This window comes from Phaethon aethereus, assembly GCF_964289735.1.
Source record: "Phaethon aethereus genome assembly, chromosome: 12".
Taxonomy (NCBI): Eukaryota; Metazoa; Chordata; class Aves; order Phaethontiformes; family Phaethontidae; genus Phaethon; species Phaethon aethereus.
In genome coordinates, this window is record NC_138588.1 from 4,285,196 (window position 1) to 4,309,234 (window position 24,039).

General features: G+C 37.0%; 1 protein-coding gene across 15 annotated transcripts in view; it reads right to left on the reverse strand.

Moving 5' to 3' along the window:
* The window catches only part of MEF2A (myocyte enhancer factor 2A), a gene marked incomplete at both ends in the record, with an annotated part of 56,568 nt that overhangs the window by 15,654 nt on the left and 16,875 nt on the right, over window positions 1-24,039 (reverse strand). For 5 of the 15 annotated variants that reach the window (XM_082004959.1, XM_082004971.1, XM_082004969.1 and 2 more), the window contains 3 exons: window positions 8,815-8,874; window positions 9,095-9,314; window positions 12,468-12,605. The exons of 1 other annotated variant lie outside the window; for it this stretch is intronic. In XM_082004959.1, the coding sequence (XP_081861085.1) occupies window positions 8,815-8,874; window positions 9,095-9,314; window positions 12,468-12,605 (418 nt within the window). Of the gene's footprint in view, window positions 1-8,814; window positions 8,875-9,094; window positions 9,315-12,455; window positions 12,606-12,670; window positions 12,803-24,039 lie in introns of all 15 variants that reach the window. 9 more of the 15 variants (XM_082004960.1, XM_082004958.1, XM_082004961.1 and 6 more) reach the window with 4 other exon arrangements.

Below are 24,039 nucleotides of genomic sequence, written 5' to 3' on the forward strand. Positions count from 1 at the left end.
ATTTTTAATGCCTTTAAAAACTTAGCAAGAATAAAGAACAATAACATGCATCAGTAATAGCGTAACACTTCACGAAGCCGACTGGTACTGCTAAGATACCTAGCTAGTGTATGTTGAGAACCTAGGTGTGAACTCCCCAGGATGCTAATGCGGGAGCCTCATCCATTACTACTGATCCTTGTTACATGGTGGAAGAACTGTCAAATGCAGCCCTCACCTTTTCCCTCCCCTTCCATTCCATAAATGGAACCCTAGCTATTGTTTTATCATCTTAGAAACAGAAAAAGCAGATATTAATATAAGAATTAGAACAAAACCCTTGTGCTGATCTGAAGATATTCATTTTATAAAGGTCTTTTGGAAACAAAGTTATTGCCACATATTTTTAAAGGGAAAAAAAAAATGTAAGTAGGTAGAACTTAATGGAATTTGAAGCCACAGTATTCTTGTTCACATATGGATGAGCAGTAAATTCACAACTTTAAAGCCAGGATTTCAAATTCTGGATTTACCATCTTTGTGAATTTCCTACTGTGCCAAAAGCATGACCATACATGGATGATCCAGTATGGCCCTTGAGTTTTCCAAGGTTAACAGAGCAAGCATGAGTTATTCTAATTTAGTGCTTTCCTGAATCATTTGTATAAGAGGTATGGGAATATGTTTCCTGAGAATTCTACCATTTAACTCAGAAGTTATGAGGGAAAGAAGGAACACAGACAGCAGAAAGAAGAAAAAGCTTTTTATGTCAGCATTCTTCCTTCCGTATAAAAAAAAAAACCCACAGCAAAAACTCATTTTGTGATTAAAGCATCTACAAACCTCAGCAGAAAAGAGCAGAATTTATTGGGATGCTTCTAGGTTAGTGATAAAATGTAGTTAGAGTGGCTGAAAAGTTGGGCTGGAGCTGAGAATACATACTAGAGCTAAATATACTCTTGAATGCCAGGAGAAAAGTAGCCACAGCTAGGTCACACAGAAAAAACAGCCAGCCAAAAAAGGGAAATTAAGTTCTGTGCTACCCCTAAGGTTTCTGAAACTGTAAGATGGTTTTCATAGAATCACAGTTTTGTTAAAAACAGTTATGCATCAATATCTATCCTTAGTGGATAAAGGAAAAATTAAATGAGTTTGGGAACAGATGCGAGAGAAGAAAAATTATTAGAAAACAGCATAATTTTCACCAAATTATATCTAAAAATTTGTTACAGTATCTTCCATTTTCAGCAAAAACACCAGAACATTTAAAGAACCTAACTATTATTAAAAAAAAAGTCTGGGCTTCAATCTAATAATAAATAGCATTTTATTACTCACTAGGCTGTCAGTGTTACCTTTCATATGCCAAAGCGTTCTGAGTTGAATTTGAACTTCAGAACAATAACACTTTGTATATACAATGGAGTTCTGTATAGCATTTTAGTCTATCCTATGATACCATTTCCTGTCCTCTGTTTTCAAGTATTTTGGTAGCTCGTGTGTTAAATCTGGACAGTGTCTTTCTTCCACACCCAATACAGTCATTTCCTGCAGCCCTTATTACAAGGCTCTGCCAATCCTTCAGAAACATTTCATGCTTTTAGTGGTGCTGTCAAAAACAACAAACTCTGTGCCGTTGCCTCCTCTGCGCAGTATCATTCAGCAGCAGGGCAGAGTCAAAGCGTTTGTTCTGACAAAAGGCTGAGCATTTCTTAAAATAATTGTTTAGAAAAAATACGTTAAGAACAGGAGAAAAAAAAAATGTCACCAGTGTGCAAAACTATGGGTATTAATCCAATAGCAGCCCTTTGTTACAAACAGCAAGCATTGGACACTTAGCATACGCTGGAGTATCTATATTGATTATTTGAAGAATCATAAGCTTAGGCTGCAATAAGACTCTAGAATATTCATTTTTAATATGAAACTTAAAGCCTTTTTTCCTGTTAATAATCTAATAAGAAAATCAAATTACAAGTCAAGAGTGAAAGGATAACTAAAAGCATGCTATTTCTTAGAGCAAGGTCAGGAGCCAGAAAAAGATAATGATTAGAGGATGATGCAACTATCCGGCAGTTTGCCAAACTGAGCCTTTAATAACCCCATAAATTCTGCTTACTATTTTGTATAATACAGAAATTGTATCTACCCCACCCTCTGTAAGTCTTCCCCAAAGACAATTACTTTATATTTAAAAACACTATCAAACTGAAAAATGAAAACAGAATATAAAAACCTACGTAAGCGTAAAATAATACTGGTTCTTCTTCCATTGAAAGAGTTTTATTTAACTTTAATTCTTTAAAACCAACTAAGAAAGCATGTTCAAAACACTTCTTTGGAAAACAGACACCAATGCAAAGATGATAAGCTCTCAATTACATGAATCATAATTAGATTTTATGATAACAAACATTGCCAATGTACATTAGCCTGCTTTTGTTTAGTCAGGAAATGTTTACTTTTGAAGTAACTTCTTTTCTGAAACTAAATGTTAAAACCCACCTATTTTAATAACTGTATATTCTGCCTTCAGAAATGTAATACAGCTTAATCTCATTTATTGTCCTGCAGCCCAAGACGTAGCGTTCAGTTACGTGAGCCAGACTCTTATTTCACTATATAAATCACATCAGCTGAAACAATGAACACACGTGGCTGGAAAGTACTCCGTGTACTTATTATTACTCAAGGAATAAACTACAGTCATTGATGCCATTAATCTTTTTGTGTGGTTCACCTTTGGAGAAACTGAACAGTTATACAGAGTTTTGGAAAATAATTGCGGGCAAGCAACTAAGCAATGTAAGATTAAGCAAAAAATAAGCACAGTAGTAAATAATTATTTATGCCTCAAATGACATCATACAGCTCAACAAATGTCTCATAATTAGAAGTAAACCGAGTATTTTCCATCAATTCACTATGCATGTAGAAGACCAAATAAAAATCTATTGAAGAAAAACATTTACATGTAGGACCTTGCCACATGGGGTTGGGGGTGGTGGACATATTGCAAGTAAATACTACACTAGCATTTCTATAGCAGCTTTAAGTGGAAATTAAAAAAAGACAACATATGCCATTCATACCATTTTCAGCTTTGCACAGAGATCACTGCTGATTCTACCATCATTTCAAAAAGCCTAAGTTCTCTGCTAGCTTTGGAAAGAATTTACTGTAACATCTCAAGGAAGCTGAAATATATGTATCTCCACTGATCTTTACAAATCAATACTTCAGATAATTCTAGGCTTAGAATTTGCCAGTAATATCAGGTTTTGAAACATGTCTAACATGTAAGATTTATAATTCTGTACTTTACATATTAAAATGCAGCAAAAAGAAATACACATGACTAAGTATCAAGGGAATACTTACTCATGTTACAAAAACAAAAAACCCCTCATTCCCCAGGATGCTGCAAAATGTTTTTTGCATAAAGCTAGATAAAAGGAAAGACCATTTTCAAGGATATTCAGAATTTAAATGGGCCTTCTTCAAGACCAGGGTTACTATTCAGAATGCAGCAGCAAACCTAAAACAAAGACATACTGCTTTTCTATCTAAATGTTATTCAACCTTGTGTGAAACATTAGCAGTGGCAATTGGATGCCTCTTCGGTCTTCTGCCAACTAAACAGTTTACAGTAATGAAATCAGAGTTCTACTTCATGAACTTACTGATTTCTATTTTCTACAAAGCCAGTGTAAAGAACGGTAAAGAATGGACAACAGAATTGATATGTTCAGAACATCTGAGGATGTGTGGTGTTGCATTCTGGGCAAGGTGACACATGTAAGTGCTGAGACTTCACACAGATACGCTGCAGTACTTTAATCCCACTGCGAGATTTATAATTTGTTATACACGTGGCAAATTCTAACCAGAATTGTCTTGTACCTCTTTGTAAATCAGAAATTATGGTACGAAAATGAACACACATAACAATGTATGAAATTTCAACGAAAATTTAAGGGTAGTTCAGGGACTGAACTGACCACACGTGGATGGATGGTTTCCAAGGAGAGATTGCTACAATTTAAAAAAAAAAAAAAGACAATACCAAACTAAAAAAAAACCATCTTGAATGACGACTTCTACCAGCATGTTTTCCATGCTGATTTTGGCCAGTCATTTCTTGTGAGCTGATCTAATCAGAGGATACTGGATGGATCAAACTTTGCAATGTGCTGACAACATCTAGCAAAGGAAAAGTGTTCAGCTAGCACCCTGTGAAACAGCTAGTCTGCAGTCCACTTTCCATACACCTTTTCCTTGAGGAGAGCTTGGAAGCCGTAACAGTAAATATGCTGCTCTCAGGCTTCCCTAGGGATTCTTCAACTTCTTCCTTGGAGAAGGGTGAAACACTGACTGTTGTACTTACCTGCGTGACCTTAAAGCAAAGCAAAACATGATGCCACCACCATTGACATTACAGAACAAGGACTTTTGTTCACTGCAGTTAGCATCAGTTAAACAAACATTAAGTCAAACCCCTTTCAAATCAAACTAGAAAGTTAGGATCTCTGCAAAGTCAAAGACTACCTGTGACAGATACTACCTGTTACACTGAATAGAAAGTATAGCAGATTAGAAATACCACCAGTAACACACAACCTTAAGTAGGAATATGCTCAAGGTTTGCAGCAGTTTTCTTGAGGTGGCTGTCTACAACAAGAGTGCCAAGCTTTTTAGCTGACACAGATGATACAGGCTGGCTAGTTTGAAAGTTGTGGTGGGAGAAGAAAGTCTGTTTTCTTTCCTTCTGGATTTTCTGCTGATAGCATCAATCCAGTTTCAAGCAAAACTCCTGCAAGAGATATGTTTTTCCAGAGCTAGCTGGATACTTCTCATTGGGGTGTCTCTCATTTAATAAACAAAGCAACATTAATAGAAACGTATGCACACAAAGCTGTTTTGTTATTGAAGCCTTCTGGTGTACTCGGCATATTAGCCACTTGACTCAAACTTGTGAAAGACCAAGCTGAAAGATTCTTTTACCCTCAGACATGCAGAAAAAGCTCTCCCCATGAGCCAAGCCCTCAAGACAAAGGGAACCATGTACAGTTGTGGCCTTTCACAGTTCTCTGTTTTGATCTCTTTCTGGCAACATACAAGCAGAGGTGCATACAAGCTGTCAGCTGCACCTCTGCATAATCTTTCCTGAGGCCAGGATAAAAGATCACACATGATCCACATTGGCTTCTAACAGAGATCCAATAGCTCCCAAGACATACTTTTTCAAGCAGGTATACCCTTCAGCTCTATTCTGAAGAAATTAAATATTCCTAAAGTTAGTTCACGTTCTCAGAATCTGAAGATTAGTGAGGACATTAGAGAAGATACAGCTCTGGAAGAAAGAGGAGAAATTCAGTACTCAGGAAGACTAGATCTTTTTTATCCATTCTCCTGATGATATAATTGTAAGAGGAAAGATAATTTCCCAGAAGATTAACTGGGGCCATAATCTGCATTACTGACCAGAAGGGCTACTTCACTGACAAAGAAATATACAGACAGGTAATATTGCGTCCCTGCGAGATCATAAAGAGTCTCCACTTCCAACAACTCCTTCAAAATCACCTAGGACAGGGAAGAACTTTGGGAGCTCATCTTAGTTCAAAGGTCTCAGGGTTTATGGTTTTCATGCAGCCTTGGCAATGAAAACCAGCTCAGGTCCTTTGCATGGTTCTAGCTCAATCCCATAGATGAAAGGTATGGAAGAAAAAGTGAGGCTGTATGACAGCGGTACTTCTTTTGAGCCTTTCTGATGCTCAGAGTCCTCAAGGATGGGACAACTTCACTGGATGTGCAGTTCATTAGCAACCTCTGGATGATTCAAGGTATAATACAAAATCTACTGGAACATAGTGAAGCAGACCTCATGACAAATTTGAAGGTGATCTATCCATCAAGTTGTTTCAGTTCAAAGTCAGAGAAACTCTCCCCTGTACTTGGGTACTCAGAGCAAGTGAGGCTATACTTTGCCTAATTAGAATCCACAGCCTTTTGAAAGGAGTAATATAGACACACGGCATGTGTTCAAGCCATGATGATGTTGACAACAAATCGCAAGCTGTACACATCCTGGTGAATGAGATTCTTGAAGCATATTAGATGCCCATCACAAACTGAACAGGGTTTAACACTGACCATGGGCAACAGTATCGTGAAAATTCTAGCTCAAAAACATTTGATCTAATTAACAGAAAAAACAAATTAGCTCAAAAGCAAGCAGTTATAATGCCAGACGTTTTTCCCCTCAGAATTGATACACTTGCCAAGTAGAAGTTTTCAGCAAATGTTTTTTATGTGGTGGGTAAAATTTTAAGAATATTACAAAATAAAAATGCTTCTTCAGGTTTGTGACAGCTGCATATGAAATAAGCTCTCAGTATTATAAAATGATCACATAATTTTCTGTTCTACACATAAAAAAACCCACCTACCAATCTTTGCTACAACACGCGGATATTTTTACTCAAAGTTATTTTCCATGGAAAAACTGTTAAGTTGGCAGATTGACTGCTAAAGCAAATCATATCTATTCCAATCAAGTTACACAGGACTTGAGAAAAAGACTCATGAACTAAATATGAGCCATTTTATGCAACATCTTTCTTTGAACTGGGTCCCAACTATGCAAGATAACCTTTACTTGCTTTGTACTCAGAGATTAAGGTGTATATTTCAATGAAATGAGAACAAGATCTCAAATCCTGAAAACTTCACGATGTCTCAGGTAAGACTTGGGTTTCTCCTTTGTCTATAAGAGAATATCTGGGAATATGGGTATGCCGTACTCCATGTTTACCTTTGACACCTCTCTTATAAATTGAGAGCTGCAAATTTGGCACGTGACTTTTCACAACTACATCCATAGGAGAATTCTCTACTCCTAAGTAGTTTAAAAGAAAAGATTGAAAGCTAAAAGAAGCACAATATATATTTTTAAAGTGAATTCTACAATAAATGTAGCAAGAAACTAAAACCGTTGCTCTCCGCAGACATAATTAACTTGATATACACACTTCAATGGCAGCTGTCAAGCTCAAATTGACAAACTAGCAGATTTACTCAATCTGGCTATGTATTGTTCCCTGATTTTGGTTGCAATTGAGAAGGTTACTGTGCCCTGACAGTATTTAAAAGCAGCCACACCATATCCTAGTAGAAAGTGGAACTCTGACAACTTAGGGTACTCTGTGGCTTCACATTCTGGTGTTAACTACATATTTGAGTTTTGCTAAAGGTACTTCTTATAGATGTTCCACTGTTCTTGTGCAGCCACAACTCTTACTTGTAAGAAAAACCTTTCTAGAAATGAGTGGGTATATGTATAACATTTTGGGTGCGATGTTCTGGAAAGTAAGAGATAAGCGATGCAGTTTGACTTTTCACATAAACTATTAATAAATGCAAGGAGGAAAACATTTTACTGCATTAAATATGTTCACCAAGCTGCTATAACTGGGTATTCCTACAGTTTAATATTCCATAGCAAGTGCTGTAAACAACTGCTTTATTTGCTTATTGAAAGCAGTAGTCTTAATTCTGAGGCTGCTGTTACTAAAGCCTCATTTTGGATAAGAGGCCTGAAACAGCTTGGTAATAAACTTATTTAGCCTGACTTGAGAAATACCATCGAAATCAACATCTGACCTCCACAGTTTCTAAAAATAGTCATCTTTTTTCAACTGAGGAAGTTTCCTCCATTTAAAATTTTGCTTACTTGATAGAAACCACACTTTAATATTTCATAGCTTTGCTGCACATAGCCAAAGAATGGATGAAGAATGGAAAGTCAATCCTGCGCTTTCAGCCTTGTAGTTGCAGCGTTTTCTATTCATAAATTCAATTGCCTGACTTTATCTTCAAAGAACTTTTTCCCAGTTGCCACACTAAGTAGCCAGTGGGCAAATACTGAAAGGTCAACAGTTGCTTCTCTAATTCCTTGCTATGAACACATACCAAGGGGAGTTATGTGTATTTCCAAAATTGACCTTCAGTTACCAAGACATCTCAAGGAATGGAAGGAACATGAAGGAAGTGGGTGAACTGTCATTTATTTTCTCTTTCTGTGGAGTGATAAATTTCAGCGTCTGCCTGCCCTCTAACAGAGTACTACGTTTTGTTTAGGGGAGACAAAATATTATTCAAATGAAAAAGTGCTATCATATCTTTTTACTGAAGACCAAAAAATACTATGAATTTAATTTTTGGCAAGATCTCTTAATTTGTTTTTGAAAGCAACTCTGATCATCTTCCAAAATTAAGACAGAACCTAGCTATCAGCATCCAAGGTTTATTGCTTTCTTCATATAACCACTAGAAAATAATTAGCAAGATACACATGGCAACACAAACAATACAGTCTGTATTTTCTTCATTTTGATTGGCACCACAACCAGTGTCAAACATCCAGGCCTTGTGAATGCTGAAGTTCAGCTGGAGTTGTCTTTAGTGTAACAGTTTAGTAAGTGCAATGAATTTCATACAAAGTAAGAAGTCTGGTGAACATAAGATCTCTTTAGAGTGCTGTAATTACACCTGTAGAGAAACACAAAACCAAGAGCAACATGCTACTCCCAAAAGCCACTAAAATAAAAAAATGCAAATATTACTGAAGTGGAAAGGGCATGGCAGTAAAAAGTTAAATGCCTGATAAGAACTGACAAGACTTGACAATTACACGGCAACTAAGAAAATTACAACCTTTGTTCTTGTAGAACCACTTTTTCAAGAGTGTCAAAATAAAAAATTGCTTTTGAGTAACTGTGAAACTGAAACCACAATACTGTTTTTTCAACAAAGACATGATACCGCACTTACCAACTGGACTGGTACCAGCTCCATTTGGCACTGTGAGGTCAGTTGTCCCCAGCATTCCACCTAATAAAAATAAGACAGAGCATTAAACTAACTTGCTCTCATTACAGTATCGTATCATTTTGTACTGTAAAACTTAAGCCGTTAAAAAAAAAAAAGAAAATGCACCGATACCATTAGGAACTTGTCACTTGTTTGTTTGCGGGTTGTTTTTTTTTTTTTAATTAACCAAAAAAATAAAAAGAGGGTATAAAAGGAAAGCACGACAGTACCAAAATCTTACCTGCATTGCCAGTACTCGGTGGTCTCTGGGGGGCCCCAGGTGATACGTTCCGATGCAGGGTGGCCTGAGGTGGGGAGAGCATGGTCGTGTCCGTTAACGATGAACTGGCTGCCAGTGACGGGGATACAAGGGAACTCCCTGGGTTACTGTAGGTTAAAGTGTTGGGATTGGACACTGGAACTGTAACCGACATCGAGAAGTTCTGAGCAGGCAAGCCAGGCTGAAGGAAAGACAACAAGAAATACACACAAGACAATAACATTAACTATGTTTGCAGAAATAGCACATTATAAAAATACACACTAAAGTTTGCCAAGTATTACTTGGGTTAAGAAAAAAGTTAATTAAGTTAGTTTTTAAACTCTATTAAGCATACAATTTTAAAACATCCATTTGTTGTAGAGCATGGTGTTAAAATCTTATACATCAAATAAATAACATTCCAAAAGAATTGCTCATAAACTTCTAAAATACTGAAAGTTCAAATACAAAAAACCTGAAGAAATTCATATGAATTCACAAGCTTGGAAATACAACAAATTTATCAGTTAATTTGGATTATTACAAAGCAATGACAAGCTAAACATGTCTACAAATCAAAGAACTGTTGCACCTTCAAAATGTAAGCATAAACATGCACATTATAACATAGTTATTACACAAAAAAGAAAAAGTTAGTAATAACATTTTCTATTAACAACCCTCCCAAATTATTGCTAATCTCTAAAACTTTTTCAAGAGACTAAATGAAGTAAACAGATCTTTAGGAATTCACTAAATTCAGTAATCTGAATTTAAACTTTTCAATTACTATTCTGAGCTGTGTTCCATAAAATCCTGCTTGAATAACCACTCCATCTTGCTTTTTTGCAAAATTCATTTTTTAAAGTTCTAATTTTTACAGCATTATTTAAAAGGCAATACTTTTTCTGAAGTATATATGTTTGTTATTCAACAACTATTTGAATCAAAAGCTTAGATGCCTGCCCATCTATGGTACTCATTTGGTTATGACTAACTTCTTTGGCCTTTGTCTCATTCCTATCCTTTGACAGTAATGAGTTTCAGAAACAAAAGGGACTATTTTCTTTCACAACTCCTATAATTATTGGAAACAAAACCATCACAGGTACAATTGAAGGGTAAAAAAAATGGTATTTATTGACAGAATAGAGAGATAATAGTTTTGATTTACAGGTCAAATGCAGGTGACATATTCATGACCTAGCAAGTATACTTAGAAAGATGCAGTTTTGTCATGTGCAGCTTAAAATTGACTTAGCATGATACTTCTGTACAACAATTTTGAAAATATTAGAAATACAACAACTATACTAATTAAACCAGCATAACACATTTTCTACAAGAAGCAAAATCTCTTAGTAGTGAGAGCCAGTGACAGCATCCTTACTGAAGCAGTCCTAAGAATAATTATCAATTTTTGGCACAGTTGGAAGGAAAAAGTAATGAAGCATAGCAACGTAATGTTAGCAAATCTTTCACACTATCTAACTAATGACAAGCTGTACTGGTATTTGTTTTCACGGGAAACTACTTCAAGAAACTATTCAATATCTATCAAAAAAAAAAGGTTGTTTTTAAACAGCATGCTGTCAAGTAATTCAAACTAAACTTGAAATACCTGAAGTATGCTTAAAACCATGGTAGGAGCTAACAGTTGGAACATTTATTCTGTAGGTTTCTCAATACAGAAGTAATAAATGACAGCTTCTCCCCACACCTTACAATAAAGGCTGCCTCTGCCCATCTACGGTACTCATTTGGTTATGACTGAATTCTTCACGCTTTGCCTCATTCCTGTCCTTTGACAGTAATGAGAGCACTAGAACAAAAGAAACTATGTTCTTATACAGATCCGTAAGTACTGGAAATAGAACCAGAACAGGTCCAACTTAAGCTATAAATACAGAGCTATAGAACTTAAAAAATAATGCTGCCTTTTTTGTTTACGCTGATGTTCACACAGACAATTTAGGCTGTTCATGAAGACCACAGAAAATCAAGGGAGAGCAATTCAGTTGTACCATACTGAGAGGAGGAGGCCTGAAGATGTCTCAACACAGAAGCGTTGGATATCAAAAGCTTCAAAACAAAGCAGGAAAAAAAGATACTGGCTTCATTCAAGTATAAAGAACTTGCTAAAAGAAGAGATGTTGGGTGTCATGACTGTCAGTTTGCTGTTAACTCCCCAGAGATGGCCTTATTGCTCTGAACAATGAAATAATTTCTATAATCAGCAAGTCATTTGGGGACACACTACTCAATTACCCCAGGGTCTGTGCCGATTAACCTACCGAGTCCATTTTCTTTAATTGCTACAAGATTTGCAATGTTAAAAAATTCAAAGGCTGTGGCAGAGCCCTGTATTACTTTTCTTAGAAAATACTTCCCCTGGAATATTCAACACTAATTGGTTTTTGTAGATGGAAATTAAATGTCATGAAAAGCATGCAAAATTTACACTACTGTTATCCCCAAACTTCTAGAGTCCAATAATTTCTTTCCAAGAGTCCTTCTCCACTAAATCTTCTTTTTTGCCTTAGACACCAAAATTGAAGCAAGATATATGAAACCGAGAACAGGAACAATCTGTAAATATAAGGGGTTCAGACAGTGCCAATTTAATTTTTTAATTAGATAACACTAAAATGAAAAACGATCCTCTGATCACACAATGGGATAGAAGATCGTATCTTTCTAAAGCAATTAAGTGACTTATTGCTGCAAATGGATTAGGCACTTGGGACAAAGTTTTGAAAGTTCTTTCTGTGTTCAAGGAAGCATCTGTTGGAATTTCAATAGCAGTTAAGACACCAATCTTTTGAGGCTCCCATAGGGCACCCATCTTTATCTTTAAAGATCTAAATATCTTTCTCTATCCAATCTTCAGCAAAATAAAACTCCACTGATTTGATGAGAAAATTAATCCAATTCTATTTGCCTGTTTGTAACATACTGTAAAATCTTGATTAACAGACAGATAAAGAGCTACAAGATGTAAATAAACTATCCGACATCCCACGCCAATATCTATATTTATAAAAATATTTTAGGTAGGATTAGGCAATGCAGCTAGGCTCCTGAAATTTAGAAATGTTACCTCATGTTCACAAGGTATGAAAAACTGGGAGTGCAAGAGAGGAGCTAGAGATAAATCATCTCATTCTTTAAGATAAAATGTATTTTAGCAAGATCAAGTACCAGCATCTCATTTTTCCTCAAAAATATATATTCCCCTTTCAAACCATTACATCCTCTTGTCTTTGCAGTGGTAGTGGTTTTCCGTGGTAAGCAAACACTGTGAAAATTCTCATGCACGTAATAGAAGCACAAACCATACTTTAGTACTCACTGCGATTTTATGATTCCGCATCATATTATCAAACTCTTCATTAATTTTTTTATATTTTTCTTCTGTATGTGGCGTGAGCACATATGAAGTGTCAGGGTCCGGGCTGTCGCACCCTCTGTGTTCCTTCTTGTTCAGAGCCTAAATAATGAAGTTAATAAAAAGGATCAACAAATAAAAAGTAGAGATAAAATAAAAGTACTTACAGGGCCTCGCTTGAAAATAAAATCACTATCTTCATTTAGTTTGCTGAATCTGTCCTCCGATAGTGGACTGTGCTCAAAGTAATCGTCAGCATCAGGGCTCTCACAACCATTAAGGCCTTTCTTTCTTAAGGTCTGAAATACAATTGGAAAATTCACATACAAATCATACTAACTTGCCAAGAAGTTTTGTATACTACTGAATCATTCAGAGCCACTGAAACTACATGAAACTTTCACAGACAAAAATCACTGTTCAGACAGGCTTAGTCTTTCAAAATAGTAGCATAATACACAAAGAGAAAAGGTTCATTCAGAGGCACAAACTCTCCCAGGTGCCATCTCATGGGTTACTTTAACCTACACCCACTTCATCTCTCCAGTGTTCCATGCAAAACAGTTTTTAGATACTGGCTGATGAAGTAAAGTTGCCTGACAGACAGAATGTTCAAGCATATGGCAAAGGAGTTCATGTCATCACTGGTAATTAACAGCCAGTTTACTGGATCTTTAATAAAATTTATTTTAGCATCCCAATTTTAATATTCACATTTTAACGAGCGTACAGTTAAGCTGAGAAACACACTAGCTAAAATTTTCGATCAAATTCAACAACTGCAGTACATTAAGATATGTAACACTTGGTATAAAAGCAGGATTTTCCTGCACGTCTGTCATCCTGCATAACAACTGCAAAAAAGTATAAGAAGAAATTACATAATCCCTGTCTAAAATGACTTAGTTTGCTAAATATAAGTTTTTTTCAGACTCCTTTAGACGAACTCGATGCAACTGCTTTATTGGGCTACTTCCTCTTTTCTGATGGAGAACTCATATCAACATCCCCTGGAAAAAAAACACAAACTTGTCTACAATCTAGGCATCACAAATAATCTATTGAAAGAAAGGATGTGAAACTACAGGTCTTGTGACCAAATTTAAAAAAGTATTTGTATTCCTTGCTGTTTTTCTTTTTCACCCTACTACACAATCAGAAATCTTTCTTTGCAAGTTCTCGTTTATAACAAAACAAGATTTAAAATATTACTTATGGAAAAATCTTTAATGCTTTTAAAATGTTTCAAAAGGAAAACAACATAAATTTTTGAACAGGTACACATTAGCAGTACATAAGGCAGCAGTAGGACTATACAGGCATGAGGGTGGTTGTGTTTTCTTTTTGTGAGATATTATCCATATTCTATGAATTTTACACTAAAAACCTTTAAAGATTTTAAATTTGCAAGCTGACATTCTCAGCATCATACAGAAATTGCGCTTCGTTTCCTACAGAAGCTGTGTTTCCATAACCCAACTAATTTTTAATTTTAAAAAAAACCCCTATGTTTTAGTTTAGACTATTCATCAGCATTTTTTCTTAAAGTGCTATCTACAAAATTTTAGCATAATAAAAAGTACATAACACCTTCTCACTATTCATATAGACGCAAAATACTGCCTGTTTCTACTGCAGTTTCAAAGCAGTACTTGAAAATTCAATTACGCTGCCTGAAATTCTTTAATATCACAGGTCACCATAAGCTATAATTCCTTCTCAGGTTTCTTGGCCTGCTCCGTGTATCCCACACAGTGTCTGGAACTCCCACAAAAATGTAATCACTAAATCAGCATATGGGGAAAACAGGTGTAGCGTCCTCCAACACCTGTCACGGCGCTGATCCTGCGCCTCTAACCACCAATCAGCTGGACACGTATATGGACTTGGCCATACAAGGGCCGGCAGTTCGGCCTTTCAAGGTCGGAGCCTGTTATCCCTCTCCCAGCCCCTCCTAACAAGTCAGCCTGCCAGTCTCCTACACTTTGATATCTGTACGGAAAATGTTAACACTGTATAATCTGGATTGCACTTAACCCCTGCGACTCACTGAATTCTGTATATAGAATCCAAATATGTCTTTACACGGTGCTCAGCATCTACATGCATACGCAGTGCCCGAGACATGATTAGAAGCTGTATTTACATACTATAAAGAAAGATCTTGCAAGAAATACACATACCATCTATCTCACCGCCTTTGATAAAAAGGTTAGAGCAATTTTAAGTATTGCAGCATGCAAGTTTCACTACTGCTCCTTTCAATATTCTAAAATAATCAAGAGAAAGCTTTTAAGTGTAATGCTGTCCATTCATCCTCCCAGATCTGTCTGAAAATTATACTCAAAGTTCTAATGCAAAGGAAGAGATTTAGTTAAGTATAAAAGTGCATCCTTCCTCTTGGTGACCAGTTATTTTTATTTTTGATAACAATGGGGTTAACTCTGCTTTGACTCATGAGGAAGGAAAATGCCTCAGTATCTCCCATTTAAGATTCTGGAAACCTTCACTCCAGATGGGGTTCCTGTCATTGTGGAAGGATTTAAGCCACGGTTCACTTTTACAGATAATAAGTCTGGGTCTGATATCCAAAGCTCTGTCTCCTTATCACTAAAAGCACGAACTGCCACTTTGAGGACCTAACCATAAAAAGACTGGCAACTTTATCATTGCCCAGCAACATAATAGTAAAACATTTCTGCTCCGTGGCTGGTACTAACAAGTGGAATGCTGTAATCTGTTCACACGGCCAGGCGAAGCCTACGCGAGACAGCCCAGCCTCAGCTTTCTCACAGGCTACAGAGTGAGACATGATAACGGGCCCATGCTCAAGGGACAACAGGGCAAGCCATGACTACTGAGAATCGCTCTGTGGGCACGCAGGAAAGCCAAACTCCATAAACAAGTGCTGACTCCACCCTCGAGATTCTCTATAGCTGAAGTGTGTTATTTCTCCAATAACATAATGTAAATAACTCACTCCTCCCCCCCCCCCCAACTACTTCAAAGATATTATCATGGAGACTGAAATTTTATTAGCTCTGGAGATGAGGGGAGGGAGAGGAGGTGGAGCGGTGTAGAGAAAAAAATGACAGTTAGTGACATCAAGTAATATAACATGAAGGGAGTTATATTTCTCTGTTGTGATACACAGGCTTGTCTAGAATAAAACCAGAGTTCTTGCAGTTGAGACTAATAAATATAGAACACAAATCTTCTTACTACATACAACAAGAGGGGAAAAGAACATTAAATTTCAAGTTTTTTCTATTGGATGCCCACTGCAATTACCTTCTGGTGTTAAGTCTTATTTTCCAGATCATCTGAGGGAATGTGTAGCCTTTTGAGTTAATCTGTATTACTTTCCACTTCCTCTAAGACTTAGCCAAAATTACTGGAAATTGTTCCAACACGTTTGCCAACACACAGTGTTGTGCCTTCAGTAAGTGAGATTGTGCAGCTTTGATATTAGACTGGATTAATTAACTGATGAGAGAAAAGTACTGATTTTTGTCAGAAAATAGTGCAAAGTATTTATAAGGAACCAAGGCAGGTATGAAATGTTTTTTTAGAATAATCAAGCAAACACAACAATATAGTTGTGTGACATACAAAGTGTTCTAGACAGCTGTAGTCAACTTGATATTGCAGAATGACCCAGAAGTTTTAAACTATTTTTGTTCCACTGTGTAAATCTGAAATATGCAAATATTATGACTATTAGTTTAATATTGATTTTTTTGCATGACAGGGGTTAGAAAACATTGTATGAGAACGGCTGGACTAGCTATGACAGATTTAAATATTACATACAAGCACAAGAGCCCCAATATTTTCCTGAACTTCCACACACACACGCAAAGTACTTTTTAATTGCACTGCATTTTGCTCATTTAAGAAAAAAATCATGCCTTGCCAAGAAGCATCTAAGAAACAGAAGAAGGGCTTCTGGCAGAACAACAACAACAAAAAAATAATTAGCTTCTCTTTATAGTTCAATATAAATTTTACTGAAACTGATAATAGATACACCAAAGAGTACAAAAATACAATAAAGTTATTTATTGTATGATCCATGAGGAAGCAAAGATGATATTCAACCATCACAGTGTCATTATCTTAGCATTAGTTTCCTTCCACAAAATCCAACTGAGAAACATGAAATGCAGGAGCTTTAAGCCTGCTCAGTCTCCACAGCATGATATCAAGTCACCACCTTCTCCAAGCTTGTTCTAACCCAGCTGCACACAGCTTCTATCACACAAACTTACACTGGCTCAATATACTGGTCATCAGCAGTTCTGGAAACCAGAAACTCTGAACTAATAAACACAGATTCCCGCTACCAGTAATGAAGTTAAGCAACAACCCCCAACTGTGCTCCTCACCATGAAAGATCCTGGTTTTTATATTCCAGGCTGAAAGGACACATTGTTAATAGTTAGAATTAGAAGAGCACAAACACCATGTTTTGTGCTCCGATTCACCAAATGTGGTTTAAAAGCCAAGGCTTCTGATATTGGTGATCTGGGCTCCTTACCAGCTCTGCCAAAACTGTACAGAACTTGATTATGTTCATTGTCACCTCAGGAAATAATATTTTTCTGCCTTAAAGGACAAGAGTAGTATGACCTCATATGTAAAAAGTGTTATGAAGTGCAAAAAAGTGTCAGTTCATTCAAAACATTTTCAGCACTGGGTTTCTTGTAATATTACAAAAAAAGGAAACGTACTATGTATCATGTTAACAACTCTATTTTTGCACTTACTATTGGAGCTGGCCAAACAGGGTTTTTGTTGGTGTTTCATCCCAAATCACGAGGAAAAACGTTTCCAAAATTTGACTAAGACTTCCCTTGGAAAAGGCAAACCTTTCACTTAGAACCAGTGGCTAATACTGTTTCTGCTGTTGCAGTCAGAGCATGGAAAAAACTGTGAAGCAGCACAAATTTCGAGTAAATACTTTTTCAAACACTGTGATTTAAAAAAGTGTAAGTATTCCTCAGGCCTGAAGTAATGGAAAGGCTCCACTAGTACTGCCAAATATTGTTGTTCCAGTAGGCATGTGCACCATGGTTTTCAAAAGGATAATCAATTAAACAGTTTCCTGATGCTCTAGAGAGCTGCCATATAGTGGAGAAGGAGAGGACACTGCTGCCACTTGCATCAAATTCCAAACGCTCCTCATCCACGAATGCAGTCGCCAGGAGCTCACACAGCTCTGTGCAGGAAGGATGGCACTGAGCATCACTCTGTCATATAACTATACGGTCACTAAGGCAAAAATACTGTGAAGTTGCAACCTCACACTGGGAGAATGCAAAAGAAAGTACTGTTATCCCAGGCTGTAATACTGCCTTTCCTATCAATGTTCAGGAACAAAGAAAAATAATTCCCAAAACAGTGATCGAGGATAGCCAAGAGCTGTTCAGCCATACCATAACCTTCAGGATCAGTTTCACATTTGATTGCTGCAGCCAATTGTAGAGATACATGCTTTAAGGTTATTCCCCTGTGCTTTAAGGGAACTGCTGACATCTGTGGGAGCAGTTTGACAAGCTGACTGACAGGTAACAGCTTACTGCCACAGAAAGTGCAGGATCCTAGAGACCACCCCTACGCCAACTCTGATGTTTGCTTGAACTTGCAATAAGTCATTTTTTTATTCACAAAAATGACAGAGAATTCTCCTTGGCCATCCTTAACTTATTTTTGCTGCGTTTGTTTTCAGTTGTAGCAGGAATAAGCTGGTTTATCGATGTATGGGCGGAGCACCACAGGTACAAAGTAGGCAGAAGGAACGGCCTGTCCTTTCTGGCAGCAGCAAACCATTGCCTCAGCCACCACCGATAATCACATCCTACTTAAAAAGCCGCACCTTTTTTCTGAGATACTCACAAAATGAAGGACAAATACAGTGGTTGCAGCACCAGACTCCCACCCAGTTTTCATTCTTATTACGTGAAACATCAGTGAGAGGAAACAGGGCATATTCCTTGACTGCAGTTCAGCTCACTTCCCACAGCAGAGAGGGACTTCAGCTGGCAGGAGCTGCATGTATCACTGCAGACTTCATCTATAGCAAAAAGTCATGCTGAAAGCGTAACAGTTCCTTTATTTATTGTTACATACTATTGACAAGAAGTTGAGCCTAAAACAAGGCTGGATTATTTCTTCTTTTACAACACAAAATATTTCGCCTTCATCACCCTGAACAATCCTACAGTCTACCATCCTTTACATATAATCATTTCCCCCCTCATACATAAAACATACGCAAGCATCCATGGAGTATTCTTGGTCACTGAAAGCTATTTATAGTTTTTAAACTTCCTGCACATCAGTTTGGCTTCAGAAGCATCACAATTTGTTTCTTTTCTCTGGAGTAAGAACATGGTTCTGCAAACTCCAAGCTTGACCCTGCAGGGTTAGGTATACTAGTTTTACAACTGTCTAAAACACAAGCAGGAGTGAATGCTAAGTGCAGTATACACATCAAAAATGAACAGCCGGGGGGCGGGGGGGAGGTGGGGGCATGGAATATAATTCATCTCAGTAACAGTGTTTTGTCTTTGAAGCTCATCAACGTTATTTCTGTAGGCTTTATTTTTTCATAGTTAGGCATACTGAACTCTTCTATGTAATGTTTACAAATTTTGTAAATTTTCTCCAGGCTCTGTTAATATTCTCAACTTCAACCACTGAAGCATCTGCAAATTTCGTTATGAAGCTGTTTTCCTTTCCTTTGAATTAGAAGGCTACTGAAGTTTAGCCCCAATACTATTCCTTTCAGTACCCCCAACACAATTTTCAATTACATTTTGATATGCTGTCAGTTAGAATTTCACATTCTCATTATAGTCACAAATACATACATCCCAAAACAGCACAGTAAAGCAGAGTGGTGTTCAGCTTTCAAAACTTCAGTGAAATGCATAAGAGGTCAAATTAGATTATGACAGACATTTCCATGAGCTAAGCAACTTGGAGAGCTTAACTTCTTAACGAACAAGGCCTCGCCAATCTTTCTGGCAGGCTCCCTGACCAAATCTACGTATACTAAGTAAAATCTGAAAATTGACATACTCTACTTTTACCTTATGTAAATAATATTTTCCATACTTGTGCTCAATTAGTAGTGGTATTATAACAGTAAAAAAAATTCAAAAGTAAATAATGGATATTATGCAAAAACATCTAGACAGCAAAAATTCTGAGTACAGTACTTTTTAAAAAAGTTTGCTATAATGATTATATTTCTTGGCTAAATATTATAGTATGTTAGGAAAAAAGGAGATTTAGGATTAATTACTTATTCCAGGGTTTTACAAACAAAAAAATTACAAGCCTGCCTAGCAATAGGCCATAAAATACAAGGAATAGCCCTTTCAGCAATGCCCTATGGGCAGTTTTAGACGAAGGTATTCATCATTTACAGCTGAAAAATGTTCATGATTTGAAATTTTATCAGCGTCTCTGTTATATACCATTCTAAGAAAAGAGACAGTCTTGTTTCAAGTGCTGGAGCACTTCCAGTATCTGGCAAATTTTACCATGTATCCCTAGCTTGCCAAATATGAAAGCTAGCTGTCAAATTCCTCTAAGATATGATAAAGATGGCACTCAGGATTCAAACTCTCATTTATACAAAATAACACATACAAAAGGTTTTTAGAGCTTCATACCATATCGTGTCAAACTCTAGCTTGAGACATCTTTGCTGTGAAGCATTATTTTAAATAGATAAACCACAAGCCATTACTGAAGAAAAGCACTTTTATGGGCTATAAAGATTCACTTTTTACCCCTAGAATATTATACAATGCACTGGACTAGAAGGCATAGGAAAGGAAGCTCCTTACCTGTATTTGTGATTTTATAGAAACATTATCTGTGAACTGTGGACTTTATGATGCAGTTGCTGACCTACAAACAAGCTGGATTGCTCATTCCTAAGTGAACTTCTTCAGCCTTAAAACGATTAGTAATACATTAGCAGTGATAATACTGTTTCCACAGTGAAAGCTAAGCCAAGCTCCCAAAGTCTGATATTTAATGTGTTTGTTTCACTTTCTAGACAAGTTACTAGATTAAGTTTTATGTTGTTGTGCAGGTTCTCATTCTACCTGTTTTTATAGAAAGTACCATTAACTATATTTTTCCATTAAAGACTACTAAATTGCCAGTCTAATTTGATCTTATTCAATCTTTTTATTAAAAACAAGAAACAATGCAGATCTATGTTCATCTTTAGAAAGCAGAAGCTATTCCTTAACTTACAAATTAAATGTATTTTATAGTCCTTTGAGGGAACGCAGTCTGCAACAAACAAAATCAATGGCAAAACTAAGCAAAACACAATTCTATGTTAGAATGTTCAAAGATACATGTCATGGTACATCAATTCTCCCCCCCCCCCCCATCCTTACTCAAATGACAATATATATATATGTACACACCCATCCTCCGATTTATAGCTCTTCACATACTTGAAATGGTTAAAGTATAAATCAGCAGTAGCTCACTGAATGCCTCCTTTCAGCAACAGTATATTGCAGATAAGCCATATGGAACATGAAAAGTTTCCAAGTGCAGCAACCCATCTGCATAATACCCTTCATAATCTTTTAGAAGTTCTTTAGTAAAAATATTATCTCCTACTCATGGTTTGCCAAGAAAAAATTTCTAAACTCTGATTACAATACAATGATATAAAAAGAATGAGTTTCTTTTGGTCTACCTGCCTATGCATTAACATCAAACAACTTTTCTTGTCCTGAATTTCTCCTTACCTTGAAAATTGGAAAGGGTAACAGAAACTATTTCAAAGTCTTGGTACTCAAGATAACTTAGTGTTATCAAAACAGTAATTACAACACAAATAGCAACTATTCCCAAAGTTTAGTGAATTCTAAGGATTTACAAAATTACTAAAATATGTAATGACATGTAAAGGTTACAGGATCTGGCTACACTAATGTTTATCAGGACAAGCTTCAATTACCTTTAATATCTGTATGGAAATGCCATTTTGTTTCACCTAAAATGGTGACCAACTGTATAGACAAATAGCTAAAAGTATGTGCAGGAACACATGTGCACTCTAAACAGGTGAGGTGTGTGTGCACTATCCCAGTTCATAACGTTACTGCAGAATATTTACCAAAGAAACCCCAAAAATATCCAAGTGGAATAAAACTACTGAAAGCAGGTACTTGAAAATGCCAACTGAGGTAAGTATGTACAACAGGAAGCAATGAGCCTGTCCAGAAATACAGAAGTAGGGTATAAGCAGATACATATCTATTTTTACTGAATTAAAATAATTAGAATGTAGGACTTCAAGACACAAAGCTGTAATAACTATGTAATAACATAATAACTATGTCGCAACTCATGTTCTGAATATTTAACTTCTCAGCTATGTGTCAAACGAATATACTTAATATGTTTTTCCTTGCATAACCTTCACTTAGCGTGTACCTCTTTGAAGACTGTCCTTACCTAACCTGAAAAGGGGGTGGGCAATTAAAGTTGGGACCTACAGAGGTAGGGAAAAAAGGCTGTGTAAGAATATGGAACAGTGAAATCCGGGTATACTTTACTCTATGCCATACTGACATGAATTACACATGATAAAGACTGGCTCTGGCATGCTTGTTTTGTGTTTTATTTTTGGGTTTTTTGTGTTTTTTTTTTTAAACAAGTCACTATAGTCAGCAGGTACTAAATTATAAGTTAATGCAAAAAACAGCTTTGCTACAGTTAGAAGAGCTTTCAATGGGACAATTTGTTAAGACATTTGATCTAAAAAAAACTTCACAATATTCACAATGAATCTGGAAGTTTTTAATTAAAAATATATTATTCACTTCCTATTGGAAGTAATTGACAAATAATTCCAGTAGAACATCACTTAAATGTTAAAATTCACAGTACTGCCAATTTAACTAACATTCCATAGTCTATACTGTAAATTAGACATGTAAGTTCCCACATGAAATATTACATGACTGATGCGACATTAGCAAGATGTTAATAACTACCACTGTAAGTTACAAAAAGACATTAATACTGTATGTGTATTGATTTATAGTATTATGAAGAACAAGAATGAGATATGATATGGGTTGTTGGCTGGATCAATGGGCTGAGGTCAACTGTATGAGGTTTAATAAGACCAAGTGCCAGGTCCTGCACTTTGGTCACAACAACCCCCTGTGACGCTACCAGGCTTGGGGAGGAGTGGCTGGAGAGCTGCCTGGCAGAAAAGGACTTGGGGGTGCTGGTCAACAGCCAGCTGAACAGGAGCCAGCAGTGTGCTCAGGTGGCCAAGGCAGCCAACAGCATCCTGGCCTGTATCAGCACTGGTGAGGTCAGCAGGAGTAGGGCAGTAATCACACCCCTGTACTCAGCACTGGTGAGGTCACACCTCAAATACCGTGTTCGGTTTTGGGCCCCTCACTACAAGAAGGATGTTGAGGTGCTGGAGCGTGTTCAGAGAAGGGCAACGAAGCTGGGGAGGGGTCTGGAGCACAAGTCTGATGAGGAGCGGCTGAGGGAACTGGGGTTGTTCAGTCTGGAGAAGAGGAGGCTGAGGGGAGACCTCATCGCTCTCTACACCTACCTGAAAGGGGGTTGTGGTGAAGTGGGTGTTGGTCTCTTCTCCCAAGTAACTAGCGACAGAACAAGAGGAAATGGCCTCAAGTTCCAGCAGGGGAGGTTTAGACTAGATATTAGGAAAAATTTCTTTATTGAGAGAGTGGTCAAACATTGGAACAGTCTGCCCAGGGAGGTGGTGGAATCACCATCACTGGAGGTGTTCAAAAAAACATGTAGATGTGGCACTTCGGGACATGGTTTAGTGGGCATGGTGGTGTTGGGTTGATGGTTGGACTTGATGATCTTAGAGGTCTTTTCCAACCTTAGTGATTCTGTGATTCTGAGATCACAGGTCTGTACCACAAGAACTACCACCATAAATACTTCTTTTATTCAGGTGATAAAACAGCTACCATGCAAAACATACAGGGTGAAAGGATCAATATGAAGTTCTTTGCTCAGATGAATTCTCAGAATGTTACAGCCTAGATAGGCCACACTACTTGCAGTAAAACACTTGCAACCTCCATCATATGATCACAAGTATCTCATCACACCTACATGTCAGTTACATGACTGGGAGGTTTTATGACAGTATGAAGATCTAGGTCTTTTTTTCTTGGAGGCTGGAGACTCCCCCAGGCCTCTTCTGCAGGAGCACCGTCAGTTTAAGGCCCAAACATTAAGATTATTCAACAGCAAAGTATTAGTAACTTCTCAACAGAAACACAGCATGTAAACATACTGTGGTCCACACGGTCACTAGGATTGAAGCATCCTATAGCTGATGCTCTCTCTCCTTTTTGACAGTTTTTTAGCATAAACTGTTTCATGAACAGCAATTATCAAGAAGCCAGCACTGCTGCTGTCCCTTCTGCAAGTGGTTAATCCCATGCAAATTGGCAGGGTTGACAAAACCTATGAGCTTGAAAGT